This window comes from Sebastes umbrosus, chromosome 10, assembly GCF_015220745.1.
Source record: "Sebastes umbrosus isolate fSebUmb1 chromosome 10, fSebUmb1.pri, whole genome shotgun sequence".
NCBI classification, from domain to species: domain Eukaryota; kingdom Metazoa; phylum Chordata; class Actinopteri; order Perciformes; family Sebastidae; genus Sebastes; species Sebastes umbrosus.
In genome coordinates, this window is record NC_051278.1 from 22,037,411 (window position 1) to 22,055,856 (window position 18,446).

The 18,446-nt window shown below is 40.6% G+C and overlaps 1 protein-coding gene across 2 annotated transcripts in view; it reads right to left on the minus strand.

The window, feature by feature from the left end:
* Nucleotides 1–18,446, minus strand: part of adam12 (ADAM metallopeptidase domain 12) — a 112,197-nt gene that overhangs the window by 52,035 nt on the left and 41,716 nt on the right. For both annotated transcript variants that reach the window (XM_037783250.1, XM_037783251.1), the window contains exons 4-10: nt 10,802–10,880; nt 6,389–6,465; nt 5,457–5,646; nt 3,880–3,945; nt 3,041–3,112; nt 2,439–2,608; nt 984–1,068 (exon numbers count right to left, since the gene is read on the minus strand). In XM_037783250.1, the coding sequence (XP_037639178.1) occupies nt 984–1,068; nt 2,439–2,608; nt 3,041–3,112; nt 3,880–3,945; nt 5,457–5,646; nt 6,389–6,465; nt 10,802–10,880 (739 nt within the window). The remainder of the gene's footprint in view (nt 1–983; nt 1,069–2,438; nt 2,609–3,040; nt 3,113–3,879; nt 3,946–5,456; nt 5,647–6,388; nt 6,466–10,801; nt 10,881–18,446) is intronic.

Below are 18,446 nucleotides of genomic sequence, written 5' to 3' on the forward strand. Positions count from 1 at the left end.
CATATGAGAAAGTAACTCCCTGAGAAGAATGCCATATAAAAAAAGAGCGGATATTGTTAGCTGTCAAAGTTTAAACCTAACCATTCGCATGTTAAGACTCATGTGAGTTTAATGGAAAAAATAAATAACATTATGATGTTTAAACTGAAAGAACATGTGGACCAAATAAAGGATTTGAGGCTGATTAACAGTGTACGGTTTGAGAAATGGTTCATCTCATCTGGCCGCCCTCTAACCGCTTACATGGCTCTTTAATCTCGGGCCAAACCATCTGCCATCTGTAAGTAATGGGGAAGACAAACATCTGGAGATGCCTCACCGCAGCCACGACCAGCAGAAAACGCATCTATTAGTGGGGGATACACATCTGGGCTGGGGCGTAATGGCATTGGGCTGGTATCCACTTTGTGATTTGGCATGGGTGTCAAGTGCTACATCAGGCAGAGGAGCCCAACAGGCAGCTAATTTACTTCGTGCAATAATTTAGTGTACCAGGGGCGATGCACAGTTGTGTGTTAAAAAATTCAAACGTGTGCTCTATAAGAGCTGGTATAAACAATTTATTACATCTAATAAAAATGTAAATGTGGTTTTGTTTAAAACCACATTTTAGATTTACCTCTGTGCCCCACCGAGCCGTTTAGAGATGTCACATGATTGAGTGATAGCAAGACTTCGAATGACCTTAGAAGGTGATGCGTATCTGCAGTCCAGTCCTTCAGAGAGTATATTTTTACATATTCCTTTGTACACATGGGTGTTTGTGGTAACGATGAGGCCACGGATGTTGAGGGAGTGCCAGCACAAATATCATTACGTTTAAAAATTGGACCTCCCGCCAGCAAACAACGAACACCTTTTCTGTGTAAATCGCGTCTGGATTGTGTTAGCCTGCTGAATCTGAACAATGTCCACACTGATACAATCTGGCTACGCGGAGGGAGAGGAGAGTGGGAGCAGCAGCAAGAAGGTTTTATACTCACCATGACAATGCCTCCAGACTGCTCAGCTGTGCACATGCTCATTATGGGCGCCATGCCAATGGTGGTGCCCTGGAAGTAAACGCCGCTGCAGACGACAGAAGTAGGGTGGAGAGGAGATAAAAATGTTATTGAGATCTACAGGACGATACCAGCTGTTGTGCATTTTTGTTTTAGCTTGTTACCCACAATTAGTTCAATAGTTACCCCAATTTATTACTGCAGCTGGTTTTCCATTAAGGTTTAGACTAATTTCCTACCAGGTTCAGATGTAGTGTATCAACTTTGTTTGGAAATACAATAGTTTTAAAAACAACCAAATTATCTGCATTCAGAAATATTATTTTCTGGAAGTACCCAGAGTAGGATGTTCAAAATGTACCTTAAAAGGGAGATTTGTCAAGTATTTAATACTCTTATTAACATGGCAGTTGGCAAAAATGCTTGCTTTATGCAAATGTATGTATATATTTATTATTAGAAATAAATTAACAACACAAAACAATGACAGATATTGTCCAGAAACCCTCACAGGTACTGCATTTAGCATACAAATATACTCAAATCATAACATGGCAAACTGCAGCCCAACAGGCAACAACAGCTGTCAGTGTGTCAGTGTGCTGACTTGACTATGACTTGCCCCAAACTGCATGTGATTATCATAAAGTGGGCATGTCTGTAAAGGGGAGACTCGTGGGTACCCATAGAACCCATTTTCATTCACATCTCTTGAGGTCAGAGGTCAAGGGACCCCTTTGAAAATGGCCATGCCAGTTTTTCTTCGACAAAAAGTTTAGATCATTATTTAACCTCCTTTGCAACAAGCTAGTATGACATGGTTGGTACTAATTCATTAGGTTTTCTTAAGTTTCTTGTTCAATATGAGACCAGTATCTCCACTCTAGCTTTAAAACTGAGCCCGCTACAACTTAAAAATCCCGAGTTGCGTTAATGCGTTAAAGAAATTAGTGGCGTTAAATAGAATTTGCGTTAACGTGTTATGATCGCATTAACTTTGACAGCCCTGATTGCTATGTATTATTTTTTTCATGTTTTATGGTCAAATGTTTGGTTTGATATAATGGTGTAAAGGTGATATTACAATTGCTATATTTACTGTTTGTGGTGTTAAGTGCAAACATTTGTTGATTATAATGTATATTCTAATATGGACCCCAGAAAGAGTAGCTAATGGGGATCCACATAAACAATAAATAAATATCCAGGTAACAAAATAGTTTTAGTTAATTCCAGTATGCTACGAAAATCAACTTGCAGAAACAGTGAAATTAATGGAAAACAACGGTTGACTGGGTCAGAAATCAGTGTAAATTTCCATGGTATCCTCTGGGAAATTGCCAGCGCTGATGTAAAGTATAAGCAAGTTTGTGGCTAATGGCCCTTTACGCATCTGTTTTCATGTGTACTAATATCATTTCTGGGCTTAATTTTCACCTTATGAGCTGAGCATTGTCGTGAGGCTTCTGGGGCAGCAGTTTGACTTTCCTCCAATCTAGGAACTCGTGCAGGGTGGTGAAGGGATCCTGGGTGATGGGACATTTATCAGAGTCACTCCACACCTCCAGACCCACCAGGGCCACCCGGATGTTCAGGGCCCTGTAGAACTGTTGATAAGCGTGGGAGAGTCAGCGTGAATACAAAGGCCAGGAGATTTATACAGCTTAGATTACATGAATGATCAAATACCTTCAAACAGATGCGTGAGACACTTTTAACTTTGGTTACTCAAGGCAGCCCTGAATGAATGAACGCTCCTGTGTGTAATAGTGAGAGCGTCTCTTTTCATGTTTTCCACATGATCAGAGCTTTTCCATGTCTCTATCTATGCTTCCCTTAAGCAAATCCATCTGCCCGCTGTATCTGCTAGCTATAGATCCACAGCTCTGGCAGAGGTTTTTTTGACAGACTAAAAGCAGCTGTTTTAGTAGGACATTAATATATCACACAGTCATCCCATTAATCTCTGCTGCCAGTAATATTTCTATTTTAAAAATGTGATTTATTCCTCCTGTGCAAAAGGGGGGAGGTCGTTTTACCTTGTCCACGTAATTAGCTATCTCTGCCAGTCTCTGTTTCACCTTCTCCACGTCCCTCCCCTGTTTCTGAAACTAAAAACAAAAACATCATCAGTGGTAGAAAAATGGGACATATTTACACACAGAAGTAGTTGATGAAAACATGAATGATACCGTAGTTACGGTCATTTTCAGAACTAAAAAAGCACGAAACAACACAGGACACCCGCGAAGGCAATACGTTTTCCTGAGTGCTAGGCAGCTTGTCAAGCTGTGACCATCTGGATCTAGAAAAATCTCCCAGTGTTAGAGAGACAAATGGCACGGCCGCAGGGAGCAGGTATATTGGCAGATCTGACAGCCTGCAAAGCTTTTGATCCAAATTGCAGCAAAGTCAGACCTACTATTTGCACCCTACTGTGTATCCACCTGCGTTGGTGCTGGACGGAGCCTGACAACACACTTGATCCCTTATCCTTTTTTTTTTTTTTCATTTCCTTTCTTTCCATTCAGGTCAGGCGCATTAGCAGAAAGCCGCCCGGAGGAAACCCCACAATGAGCTCGTCAGTGCTTACGGGAGACTCTTCTGTATCCACACGGCTTTTTTCCTGTTTCCTGTCTGGTCTGCTGGGGAATCGTTCAGCACTTCCTGTCAAATCGGAGCCTCTGCCACAAGACCACACTGCTTGTTGCACACTGACCTAATTCTGCAGGCCCGGTGGGACCTGCTCTACTGTTACTACAGCTTACCCTGATTTTGCTCTGCTCATAACATGAAGGGTTTGCTGTGTTTTCAGTGTGTTGTTTTCTGTTGTTCAGACACTTTTGATTGTGAATGGGAAGCAAGGTAGGTGCATTACCTCTCTGTTGTCTGCAACAATGATCAGCTCAACGTACTTGGTTGTCTTCTGGGTATGCCTTTTATGCTGAAGGAAAAACAGAAATGCTGCATGTTAGAACAGCTTTGAGATGTGTTAAATGAAATGTATCCACTTGATCCTCCTAAAGATCTGGATACTTTATACTTCAAGCACCGGCAAATATCATAAATACACAGTACTATCACTTCCTGTGGGCCTACATTAAAAGCCTCAAGATAAACCACAAGTTTTACCTGCTTCCCAGGTGATTTCACACCTGTAGTTGAGTTTATTGGGTCTAGAGACCAATGGGGGTAAAAATGATAGATTGTTGCATTTTAGTTCTGATCCGGTTCCTGTTCATACTGACTTTTTACAAGCGAACCAGAGGAGTAAACATGAAGATATACAGACTGAAAGGTAACTCGTTGATTGGACAGTTTTGGCGATTGTCATCCTGCATCATCAGGACCCACGTGGGTAAATCAAATTCTGGTGAGTGACAGACATTTATGCAGGACTTTAACGCTCTCAGATGAATGGTGTGAAAGCATAGTGCGAACGTCAGGGAGCAAACAGTATGCGCATAATTGGTGTACTGTGGGATCGCTGTCACACACCTTTTTAATGGAGTTAATGAACTGACAATGTACACAGAGTCAGATATAAGCACAGCAGTTTTAACAGCTCTTGACTTTAACTATTAATTAGGGAATATACCAGCACTGACGTGCCTATATACATGACCTTGAATACAGATCGCTTCCTGAACAGATTTCACGATCAGCAGATGGATTTATTCGTAGTTAAGCTTTTGATCCTGTGGTTGGTTCGTTTGCTTTCACACCACAAATGAATCGCAGGTGGTCTCAGTTCGGTTGTTTGGTCTGCACCATGTCGGTTGGATTGACAGCTTTCACACCAGCCCAAATGAACCGTACTAACCGGGTAAACGGAGCTGAGTTTGTTTTAACCGAACCAAACATGTTAGGTGTGAAAGCAACCTAAATCATTTTAATCTCATTTCACTATTAGCATTGCATAGCTTAGAAAAGCCAGGACATCACACAAAAGCATGCCAGGTCATACAAACATATTCATGGATCTTTTTTTCTTAATCTCCCATCTGTTGAGGTAGAACTGATCCTCTTCTAAAATCACGACGCCCAGATATTACTCAGGGGTCATTAAGTACTGTATGTTGGTAAGTTTTACTTCCTGACTCAAATGGAGTTTTTAATGCTTGGGAATAGTAACAGATGGATGCAGCACCTGCTCCATGCGAATCATTGGCCAAACCTGCATGGGCCCTCGACTTTGGGCTCTAAGCGCAGATAAAATGTGTCAAGCCCATGGCAATACCCTCTGGGAACGTATCCAAACTGGTCTGCTCGGATCTTTGGTCAAACGCCAATTTATCTTTCATCAAGTGAATGTTAGTCTTACCCTTCGGAAACGTTTGACAATCAAACACAGCAAAAAAAATATGCTCAAATTGATGACACTATAGCTTTGAACTGTGATAGCCAATGGCTCTAATACAAGCTTTGCGATTAAAAACAACAACATTATCTCACCCTCGTGTGGAAGGATTGAAAGGGGCTTTTGATGTGGTTTTCAGGGGCAACAGAGGACATGTTGAAGCCGTGGCCGCAGGCTCCTGGGGTCAGCGTGAGTTCTTCCACTCGGTAGATGAAGTGGGCACCGTTGTCATCTCCAGACACCGGCTCAATGATAAACGTCTTGTTTTCAAGTGCGATGAAGCCTCTGCAGAGACAGCAGCGCAAGTCTGAAAACAAAGCCTCAAAGCATAACCAATCTCTCAAACGCAGAATGTGACTGAATGTGGCTCTCTCTAATGGAATATGTTACAACTGAGGTAGCACTTGTTTTTTTCTGCAGACCCACTTTTACTGACGCCAAACTATAAAAGTTTTTTTTTTTGTATTTTGGCAACAAGGCCAGAGCTTCTGAACACTAGACTTGTTATGTCTTTATGCACAAAAGCTCTTTCAAATTCACAAATGAGCTCAGTATTATAATGCATCGGCCTTCTTTATGCATACTTTTTCCATTGAAATGATCACATCTCCCATTTCAGATAATAATATATAAAATAATATGTTAGTCAGCTGTTATTGCATTGTTTAAGTGGCAAACTAAACCTGTTTCCGTACTGTTTAATTAAGCAGGAGATGACATTGTGTATCTTAAGGCTTTTTGCTGATGGCCAAATCTTCCAATTGTGGTTGGTCATTAGCAACAGCAGGAAGCCAATTACTGCCAAAACGAGTGCAGATATTTACTGGATACCTCTGTGGACAAAGACAATGAGGTGTGACATTTTCCCCTATTCCTGCGAGTCACACACCAACTTACTGACAGCGGGCTTAAGAGCGATGGGCTGCTGTGCGGACTTAAGTAAATATAAACATTGCGGTGGCAAATAGCACTTAAAGGGCAGCGTTGAGGTGCTGCTTGAATACAAAGTGATGGTTGTGTTTCTTACCGAAGGCCTTTGCAGGTGCTGAGGGTGACATCGGAGTTTGGATGCGCCTGCACTTCCCCATGGTAGTAGCAGTTACTCTAAAAGAGGTAATTGTATATTTAATAAAAAAAAAAGCCTTTACATACTGTAGATGAACATACAGCAAAGAAAGCTCCACCCACTGGATAATACAATTAACCCTCTGAGACCCAAAATAGACCTGTTTTGGTCTTTTTTTAGGGGTGTAAGGGGGTCTTTATAGGTAGATAGCAGGTCAACAGTAGATGTCACATAGAAGTGGTGTACATCATCTGAAAGCTGGAAACCTGAAGATTAATTTGAGATGCAGCTCAGCACTGTGTGTCAAGTTGTTTTACTCATAAATCAGAAATAAACATGAATTAATTCATTAACTAAAAATAAATTGTGAAAGTGTATAAGGGCATAGAACATTCTGATAGAAGTATATGATGGCCATTCCCATGCTCAATTATGTGTCAGAAGTTGTTGCGGCTATTTTTGGGTTGATATCATGTGTTAAACAGATTTAGTGCTAAATTTAACTATTTTTTACCACTCGAGAATTGATAAAAAATGATCAACAATCCCTCCAAAATACCATATTGAGACACCAAGACCTTGATGAACACCATAGAAAAAGCCATGCTGTGATTTGGTAACAAAAACTTTGGACATTTGGAGATTTCTGCAAGAATTGCATTTTTCCGTGATTGGATGGCGAGCACTTCTGTTCTGGAAACTGCTCAGAAACCCCCTTATTATCAATCTAGCTAGGAAAGCCACCCATCCTCTGAATGCTCTACGTCTTTAGTTTGTGTTTGTAAAGTTTCATGAGGCTGTGATTATCCTAGAGGTCACTACAGGTCATTTTATACAGTGAGGTCAAATTATTAAAAATGGTCTCAATACAATGAAATGGCTACTATGGGGACTAACTTCATCACATATGAATCCAATTGGGCTCATTGGATACGCAAGAGTCTCAGCTTTCCAGTCATACCCAATTTATGTAATTCCAAGACTGTTTATGGACCCCAGTATGCAGAAATATTCAAACACATCATTTTTAGAATAGGCGAAAATAACACATTTATACTGCATTTAAATAACTGCATGGTTTTTGCCCAAAACTGCATGTGATTATCATAAAGTGAGCATAAGGTGGAGACTCGTGGGTATCCATATAACCCATTTTCATTCACATATCTTGAGGTCAGAGGTCAAGGACACCCTTTGAAAATGGCCATGCCAGTTTTTCCTCGACAAAAGGTTGAGATCATTATTTAACCTCCTTCGCAACAAGCTAGTATGACATGGTTGGTACCAATTGATTAGGTTTTCTTAAGTTTCTTAGGTTTTCTTGTTTCATATCAGACCAATATCTCCAATCTAGCTTTAAAACTGAGCCCGCTACAGCTTCGTAATCACAAGTTGCGTTAATGCATTAAAGAAATTAGTGGCGTTAAATAGATTTTTACATTTTCATTCACATATCTTGAGGTTAGAGGTCAAGGGAACCCTTTGAAAATGGCAATGCCAGTTTTTCCTCGCCAAAATTTAGCTTTAATTTGTAGCGTTATTTAGCCTCCTTCTCAACAACTTAGCATGACATGGTTGGTACCAATGGATTCATTGAGTGTTCTAGTTTCATATGATATCTGTACCTTAGCTCTAAAACTGAACTTGCTACAGCCTCTGGAAGACAGTTAAGTCAGTCAGGATCCCTCGGGTCTCAGGGGGTTAAAGATGTACTATATTTATGAAAAAAAAAAAAAAAGAAAAAGCTGTTTGTTACAGTCATTCCTTCTACCCCTCTCTATACAAACTCTCTGACACGGATGGGAGGTGACAGTAAAGTAGTAATTGTTTTTTCCTTTATTATTCCACCAGAGTGGTCCAGTAGAAGGAAAAGGGGACATTTAAGGTTCCTCAGAAACAGTGAAAACACTGTTGTCTGAGCACAAGGAGAGTAGAGGAAGTGACTCTCCTTAAGAGGGAATACAGACCTCCATTTACTGTCTAGCTGCACTCCAGCCCTCTTAAATCAACTGCCATTAGTCACTAAACTGACCATTTCTCATCCCATATATTGAACAGCAGGAGGAAATACTTTGGGGTAAGATTTTTCTGCATAAAACTGTAATTTCCAACGATTTCTGTTTGGCAAGTACAGTAGGAGTTGCTGAGCCAGGTGGTGATGGAACTGAAATTCATTACATTAAGTATAAAAATAGCGCAGCTACAAAGGCTCTGTGCTTAGGCTATGCTTGACCTAGATTAGCTCACCTTTCATATAAGAAAACATCAGGCAGGGATAGCGGTTGTCTTCCTCAGTCATCATCAATGTGTCTTTTTTAGTAGCTAAATGCATTCAAAGTGAAATATTTAGTCATAAGCTCATTTTTAGATTTCTTGAAGCTACAAAAAGCAGAACAGAGATGGAATACATCTCGGTTAACCCCTTAACATCCAGTTTCATTTCCCCTTAAGTGGCTTTAAGATCACAGTTCCTGCTTAGGTGTATTTTATAGGTGTATAGGTACTCTAGAGGAGCAGCAGCAAAATCCTTATATTTCCACAGCTTCTTTTGTCACATCAGATAATTCATAGAATAGCTGTTTATTTACTGTGCACGTCTTTCCGCTGATCCCTGATTAACACATGGATGATTACTGAGTTCAGTGGCAGCAGGTGCTGAAGGAGTGCAGCTGCGTGAAGCTTATCTAAGACAATACAGTATGTCTATTTGACAGCCTGATGCAATGCTTGTAACATCCTCCCCACTCAAGATTAAAAGTGAGAGAGTGGAAAACGCTGTTTGCATAACTTTGCGGGAAATAGACTTGTCAGTCACCGCCGAATTACCAGACATTTCTCCTCCGAGCTGTAAGCGACCTGTCAAACTGTCCTCACCGCCGTTCAATTAAACAGCGATTTCAAGCCAACTCAGCCGCGAAAGATCAAGAGACTGTTAACTATGTTAAAAAAAGACAGAGAAAGCTTTTTAAAGTCACAAATCATAGATTTTTGAAACTCCACAGAAATGTTATCCAATAGGGGGTGTAAGAAAATATCGATACACATGCGATATTGTGCTTTGCGATACTGTATCGATTCTCCAAAACGCTGCATCAATTATTAATTAACCTCTTAAAAATCCGACGGCCCGACAGCAAACACGGTCGTTATTCTGTTTTTCAGAGGTTGTAGAGGGCTCAGTTTCAGAGTTAGAGTACTAGCATTATATAAAACTAGAAAACCAAAGGAATCCATTGGTACCAACCATGTCATACTTGCATGCAAAGGAGGCTAAATAACGCTCCAAAGGGGCCCCTTGACCTCTCACCTCTAGAATTAAGATGGTTCTATGGGTACCAACGAGTCTCCCCTTTACAGTTTACCACTTTATGATAATACCATGCACTACAAATGTGTTATTTTCAGCTATTCTAAAATGATGAATTTGAATATTTCTGCAAACTGGGGTCCCTAAACAGTCTTAGAATTACATATATTGGGAATGACTGTAAAGCTGAGACTCTTGTGAATCCAATGAGACCAATTGTATTCATGTGTGATGATGTTCGTCCCCATAGTAGGCATTTCACATAGTGACTTTTTTATTACTCAGATTTTACTCATATGGTGTGTCTTTATACTATGACAGTTTTCCTAAAATTAGCAAAAAATTGCAATATATCGCCTTCCTTATTGCAAAATATCGTAATATATATAAAATCATTACCCCTGTATCACAATGCGTATCGTATCGCCAGATTCTTGCAAACGCACAGCCCTATTATCCAATGGCTGCTAAAAATGATGCCTGTGTTGCTAAGCAGTGAAACCTTCTTTCTACATAACTTGAAGTAAAAATACCTTCATCACATAATGAAGAATCAATTCAGCCACCGTAACACAGCGAGTGGCTTCGATAAGTAGGTCTACTCAGAGTTCAAAATGAGCATCAACCTTTTTCTTCATTTTTCAAGAGTAGCAGGCACTCTGCTTTACACAGCTAGCGCACACATAGAATAGGAAGAAAAAAAGTACTCAGGAATAGATCAGCTGCTAAAAGGGGATTCCATAGTAAAATCCTGACGGCTGAAAAACGGCCAACATAAAACGCAGCTTATCATCAAGTAGGCCACGGGATAGATGTCCTGTTCAGCAAACAGCCAGAGGCTTTTAAATACACACTGGGTTACAATGTAGTGGTAAAAAAGAAAATCTATTTTGAATCCAAAATTAGATCCAGTGTAGATTCTCATCTATAATGCTGATCCTCTATGAGTAAAAAAACATCTGTCTTCGTGAACACTTTTAAAGGGTCAGTTTTTACAGCGTGACAGCGGAGCACCGCTGCACATCAACCCGACCATAAATGTCAAAAGCACTCGAGTGCCACCGTACCGTGAAGTTGTGAATACCGGTGACTGCACTTCCATCCTCCTGGTAATGTGTCTCAGTGTAATGGCCTGCAAAAAGACCCCTAAGAAGAGAGAGAGAGAGCAAAAAAAGAAGTTGAAATAGACACATCAAACACCCAGGTATCGTTTCAACACTGTGAATCTAAATTGAAAAAGTCTGTTTTTAAGACTACTAAGAAAACTCGACCCTTAGTTGACTTTTTTATGTAGATTTAGTGTTGCTTGTAAGGATTTGGGGGGATAATGTGGATGAAATGCTTAGCATTCTGAGGCTAAGGAGAGACTTGGTTTTCTGTGAATTTATTAGGTGATTTGTACGTGTCCTTCAATCCCCTGGTATTCAGCATGACTGAGTAGAATCCCTGCCGAGGTAATTATTTTGTGCATTTCTGTGCAAATGTGTGGGTGTGTGTCTGTGGATATATTATAAAATGTGTCCATGTGTGTGTGTTGGGGGGGTTTTCCTCCTAGGGCCATGAGCAGATGGACACAGAGAGCCCCACCCCAAGCATCGGCAAAGGAGCAGCAGGAACACCCATCTTTTGCAGCTGCATAATCACACTGACATCAGGCAGGATGATCTCAGGTTGTGTGAATGTATGTGTGAGAGAGAAAGAGAGAAAGAGAGACTGGCAGGTGAGAAGGTAACAGCAAGTGAAAAATGCAGGTTAAAGAGACAAAGGTGGATATAATGCAACTAAACACAAAGTTTCAGAAAAATATCACAAATTGTGTTGACATTTTTTTTATGCAGAGAACATGGGATTCATAAAGACGGAGAGGAAGAGATGGAGAGGATTTAAAAAACTGGAACGCAGTGTTTTGTCCAAATCACAGTGGAAATCATTCATATCCCACAGTGCTCTGCCATCCCACACAGCTTGCATGGACCAAAAAAAACAGAACTAGATGAGAGTGGATTAAGCCAATAATGTACTTTTTGTTCATACTTCAGGACTATGTAATATCTTATCAGTGCATTCAAAGTTCATTTTTTATGACCTGTTTAAAAAATGATCAAAACCTCCGTGGCTCGAGCCTGACCACATTTAACATCATTAAATACTTATTATCGCTTTAATGTGCCTTATCACGCCATTAGCGAGCTCTTAAACCAATCTGATAAGCTAGCGGCCGGTAATCACTTTAAAAAGAGCCCCGGTATGTCTCATTAAAAATGGATGACACATCAGAGGGTAGCGTATACTTAATGGAAAAAATCCCCAAATATGAATCTTCCTACTTAACTTACAAAAGCAGTGTTTTAAAAAAGCGACCATGATAAACAGCCACTTCCCAATAACAGTAACGCAATACTATGTTTTTGTGTCGAAAGGAGGGCAAATTGAAAACTCTAATGCAGGATGTGTTCGTAGTAAAGATGGGATTTATAACATGTGAGTGGTAATTCCATGCAAATGCTCACGTGCTGTACTTTGGAGGCATGTTTTGGGAGAGCCAGCTTATAGCAGCGTGGCCCCTGGTACTACGACACATACTGTATTAAAGGTTTTACATGATGGGATCTGCCTGTAATCAACTCTTTGGCAAGAGTACACAGTTTATGAGGCCATGGATGTTTACTGAGTGTTTGCTTTGCCATCGCTGGTTACCTTATAGCTCCGTGGTGTGGGGTTGTGTATCGTACACCGATGAAAATGACCCTTGGTTCTCGTTTCTTTACTGCTCTAATGTTTCCCTCTCTGCCGTTTTACTGTCCCAGTATAGAGAAATAAATCTGAGCTGTTGGGCGGACTACAACCCTTTAAAAACAGGCATTGGTTTTATTTTCTCCTGAGTGCATTCTAAACAAGATTTGACATTTTCATTGAGAGCAGATAGAGAATGTCATCCCCCACTGCACCTATAAGACGTGTCGGTCGTGTTTTGCCACTAAAACCCCAACAATGGTGGAAAGCGAGGCTGCCGTTTCTCTCTGAATACCAGAATACTTTCATGTGATTATACCTCCTTTCTTAGCAACGACTACCCACCACTCCATCCCTATTTTTGTCAAGAGGAACATGCAGCCAATCGAATGCAATTTAGACGGAGAACGGCAGATGAGAATTGGTCTGAAAATCGCCTCACCAGAAAGCTCGTGTGAATTCGACAAGTGCTGCTTTAACTTTTCCCCGAGTATTTTGTAAGAGGTAGGTGGTGAAATTTATGAATGGAACAGGAATGCAGAGTAAATTAGTCGTGTGTCTTCACTCCACATGAGGAAGATGATGGTCTCAGTCTGAAGCTGTTCTTTTTTATTCAACAACTGCAATTGTAGAATAAGGCCCCGTCTACACGTATACAGATATTTTTCCCTCCACACGACCTTTATTTGACTAAATATCTCCATCCACACTCAAACGCAAAAACAACTCCAAACGCTCGCCGTAATATTTACCTCAACCACAAGTGAGATCACAAGTTAAGGGTCAAGGAATTTTATTGCCACCGTTCTCACTCCCTTTCCTTCGGTTTCATTATAGTAAATTCGATAACAGTTATTGTTGGTGGGGGGCTGGGATTCCTGGTCAAACTGCATCAACTGTCTCTTTAGCTCTGAGTGCTCCAAACCTCGCCTTCAATCGTCCCAAAAGCACACTCAATCACCATTCAGCCTCGACGTGTTTAATGTGTTCCCTGCTTTGGCATCCTGTGACTGTAACATTTTTCAAATGTAAAGTAGTAATTAGTCCGCGCATTGCTTACAAAACGTAAAACGTAACGTACTTTGTTATTGTTTCTGGCGCATGCTCATTACACAAAGCAACAATGGGCATGCACAAATCGTTTCCCAAACTCTCCGTTTTACATGTCCACACGGATACAAAGTAACCGGAGTTTTAAAAATCTGCACCTTAGAAGGCGTTATCAAAAATATCAGTTTTTGCGACCCAAAACTCCTTTTGCATGTGGACGAGAAGCCAAAACATAGAGGAAAATATCTGTACACACATGGACAGGGCCTAAGGCCTAATCTTTGCTATTCTACTGCTTATTATTATATACTTTTCTGACTTGGAATTTTTCTTTTCAAAAACAATTTGAAAAAAATCAAATCTCCTATAATTGCTTGAGTCCATAACCATGGATTCAATGCTCCTAAGTGTGTGTTGCGATTCATTAGACACAGTCTAACGTCTAATTAACGATTCACTAATAGCTGCCCAGGTTAATTGTGATGGATGAGGGGCTCTTTAATAGCGCCTCTGGGAGGCAGAAACACACTGTTATTTGCCTTTAAAAAAATAATCTCCCATCTCTTTTATTTAGCAGCTTACAAATCGCTCTTCAGAATTAAATTAATTGAATTTCTCAGAAAATTAATTTACGGCATGAGTTATTGAACATTTGTAAAAGCCAGATGAATAGCTTTTCCACACTGTCCTTTAGAGCCTGGCATGTTGTCCATGCTTGTATAGCTGTTGTTGTTGAACATCATGAGGAGTATGATTCATTATTTGGAAAAGACGATCTAGAAGATATCTGGGATTCTTTGTCGACTTTTCAACCTCTGATCCCTGACGTCTCAGATGAACATACGCTCCTGTTCCCTTTCCATCTCTTGACACAAGTGGGATGCTGACATACAGTACATCCGACACAACAATCAATGGATGGCTGCCTGCCTGAGATATGACTATCACAATGCAGCGACCATACAGACAAGGACACAGCAGAAAAACTCATTACAGTGAGTGGACCATATAAAATCCCTCTTCCTGTTTTCTGCTGCATAACAAAAAAAAACTGTCAGATATGACTTTCTGTCATATCTGAAATTAAGGCAGATAGAACAGTTGTTGTTGCTGAACCAAACATGTCTTTAGATTATTTGAAACGAAGAAAATCAAAACCTAACATTTATTTTGATATCATCCTGTTCTTGGGCATCCAGAGAGTACACAATGTTGTGTGCATTTTAAAGCGTTGAGCCTCATTTACATATATGTGACTCCATGCCTCATGTAATAATTCACCATTACACAAAGCCCCTTGAGCATGAAACCATTTGAGAGAAATGTGGCTCTTCATGCAGTCTCTCTGCTTCCTTTGAAGGCTGCTAACTTTAGTGATTTCTTTTAATCCCCTCTCCCCCACGAGCCTAACCCTAAGCCTTCCTATAGCTGCTACTTATGGTACTGTATGCCTAACTGGAAAAAGAGCACACTACTACAGAAGGAGAGAGAGATGAAGAAGAAGAAGAAGAGAGCAGGAACTAAAGAGGTGTGGTTGACAAGTCTAATTCTATTTCCACATACGGCTGGCGTTCCAAATTGATTTACATACAGCTCAATGTCCCTTCAGCTTAGGCTTGGCTGTAGCGGGAGCACTGGAGTGTACAAAGCCAGCGAAGCCAGAGAAAACCAGGGAGAGAGGGAGATGAGGGTGGGAGGAGTGGAGGGAGCAAAACAGAAAAATCCCCACAACTGCAGAATTAGAGGAGTGCCTTCCTTCACTCTACTTCTCTGGCTTTGCACAAGATTACTCAAGTACATCTGTGCTTCTCTTGGTAACAACTACATAACTGTAGCTCGTGAAAATGCAGTAAGTCATACAATGAATCTGTTTTTTTAGGTGTGAATTTTATCACTTTAAAGCAGCAGTAGGCAGATTGGAGCAAATATGATTTGAAAAAATATTATTGAAACTTGAAAATTGAAAAACTTTATGAAACAGTCACTATATCCTGTAGGGGTGGGTGATACATCAAATATAGTCATCAAAATATACATCAAAAATGACTATATCGCGAACATCGAATACAAATTGTCATGTAATGTTATTAAGCCACCCCGCCGACATGAGACTCGCTTTGGCATTTCCTTCTCTCCCCTCTGTCACAGACTCCGTCCCATCCAGACCTCTGTCCTGGGCGAGTGTGTGTGACGTATTCGGCCCGGCATGTTTTTGTATTTGCAGGGACGCAGCAGAGAGAGAAGGAGCCCGGAGAAAGCGAAAGAACTGAAGCGGCAAAGCGAGTACGGTAGCGAGAACACGACCAAAGCAACCAGAATCAGCCCAGAAGCAAATGACTCTGGCTTCCTCGCTTTCCAAAGCAATCCCATATGACAAAAAAAGTGCAAAATGCAAAGAAATCACGGCCGCTGTAAACACCTATATCGCAACGCCGGTGAGCGCAGTTGAAAAGCCCGGATTCTGTGCCAATAAAACAAGCAGATGTGGAGATATTTCACTGAAAATTTAAAAAAAGTGAAAATCAGCTGGTGCCACTCGATATGTTGTCAGGGGATCACTAAAGTGAGTAGTGATTCTACCCTCGGGATCTTGAATATCTGCACCAAATTTCATGGCAATTTCATGGTGGTACTAGAGGAAAAGTCATTAGGATACACCCTCTGGGGCCCATGAATTGGCAAAAAGGGGCTATCCATACTATCAAGATTTTTCAGTCTGGACCAAAGTGGTGTTGGACGGACCAACTGACCGAGCGCTGCCAGTACGGCTACAAAGTCACATTAATGAGAGAGCACACACAAAATTTCCAATATAAACGTTCCAGCTGGCAGCAGACCAATATCATCAAACAGGCTGATCGGCCGAGCCTACTTAAATATTGACTGACCAAAGCAAAGATAGCTCCTTAATGAGTCAAGATCCCTCTTTGCTTAGTTAGAAGTCACAGCGAGAGCAGCGTGCTCACTTTGAAATCGTTCTGCTGAGAGTTCACAAACGACCAGATGACACTTTTCCCAAAATACGATTCTGATCATCGAGAAAACGAAGACAGAAAGACAACAAATAGTCCTTTCTACCATGTTGTTTATCGAGATTAAAGACCCAGAGTGGCCCTGCAGATACAAATGTAACAATGACTCAGTCTATGAGTGTTCAGGCCCACAACTTACGAGCTACAGTCACGAGTGTTGTAACTTGAGTCCAATTTAGTTGACATTCAGGTTCAGATCCAATGAAAACCTGGCTTTTTGCCATTCAATCACCAAGAGGCTGGTACACGCATTCAAACAATGTTCTCCGTCTGTGTCCCTCACCTCAGACTTCACAGCTCTGTGTGTGATGTGGAGCCCAAGGCGAGTGAAGTCATCACATCAGTAAAACAAACTGCAGAGGGAGAAAACAAGGCTCCCTGCTCTAGAACACAGAAGTGAATGATGAATTATGGTATTGTGATACAGTTAGGGGAGGCTGTCTTTGTCTCTGTCTCTCTAATACACTCTCCAAATTAACAAAATCACAGTCATTCTTGGGAAAACACAAATGCCCGATAATGTATTCAAATGACATTTTCCTGTTTGAGCTACATCACTGACCATATGATCTCCTTCATGACTGCTTTACCTGTTATCTGTGAACACTGTAGTAGTAGTAGTTTCTATCTACAGTAGCTAGCAAGTCACCATGTTGGAGTGACGTCGTTGCAATGCATATGTAACAGGTTTGGTTCGCCTCCAGCGGTGGACGGTCAGACGGTCAACACTTTGGGTTATGATATTGTTCCAAAAGTTAATTATTGTGCCTTATGTTAGTTTCGGATGGCTGTGATATTTTTTTTAATTTGCCACTAGACATGTGTGACGGCTATTCTGCAGTTAATATGGGAAGAAATTGCTGAGGATATATGGCAGAGGAGGATACAATAGCATCCTAACTTTGTTTTATTGTTATTATTGTTTATTATTATCAGTATATATATGATGACATTAACATGTTTTTAAAGTCAATGTACAACTGAAAGTAGAATAAGCCACTATAAACCTATATAAAGGCCCAGTCATGCAAGAATAAATAAATAAATACTGCTGATACAAATTTCTGGTCATACCACCCAGCATACTGCAGGTACCCATATTGGATTGTACCACTCTCCTGATCACATTACAGCACACAGTGAGAGGTGACTGTATAACTGTATCAGATAAATGCCTTAAGATAAATATAGGTATCCATAGCGTGGGATTGTGCATCAATTGTCACACATTTTTTGATTATGTGAGAGTATCAGTCAGTTTCTTTCTTCTGGGTATGCTTTCTTCTCCTCTCATATCTTCTTTACATCTCCAAAGGGTTTTCTTTTCTTTTATATAGCACAGAGATGGCAACCTTATCTTTTATGCTTCCAGATAGTTCTTCTTTTTACCACCCTTTGCTTTTTACTGTCACTGCTTTTTACTACCATAGAGTCTTAAAAAAAGTCGTCAGAATTGATAACAGATCTTGGGTGAAAATGCAAGGCTGCAGGTGCAAAACAAGGATTAAAAAATGCCATGGTGTCGAAAAGCCAAACCTTTTTACACTTCTAACAAAAGCTGGTAGCTGTGAAACATTTCAATTTGTACTGAAGCTAAATCAATGTCATTATTTCCCCTCGGTTGTGATCTAAACGACAACCACCACAGCAGTGAGGTACAGCAGAGTTGTTAAAGAATGAACTGTTTCATAGCTGCTGGCCTACACATCCGGAATATTTTAACACCATAAAACGATTCCCATACTAAACATATTTTTCCTCGTAACTGAACAGGAGCATGATGTCATATTGCCCTTGCACCCTTTAAAGGGAATAGTTTCAGCTGCAGGGAAAAATGCTCTCATCTACAGTACAGTAAGAGTGAACCCTGCACATGAATCCAGGCCAGTCGTCTAAC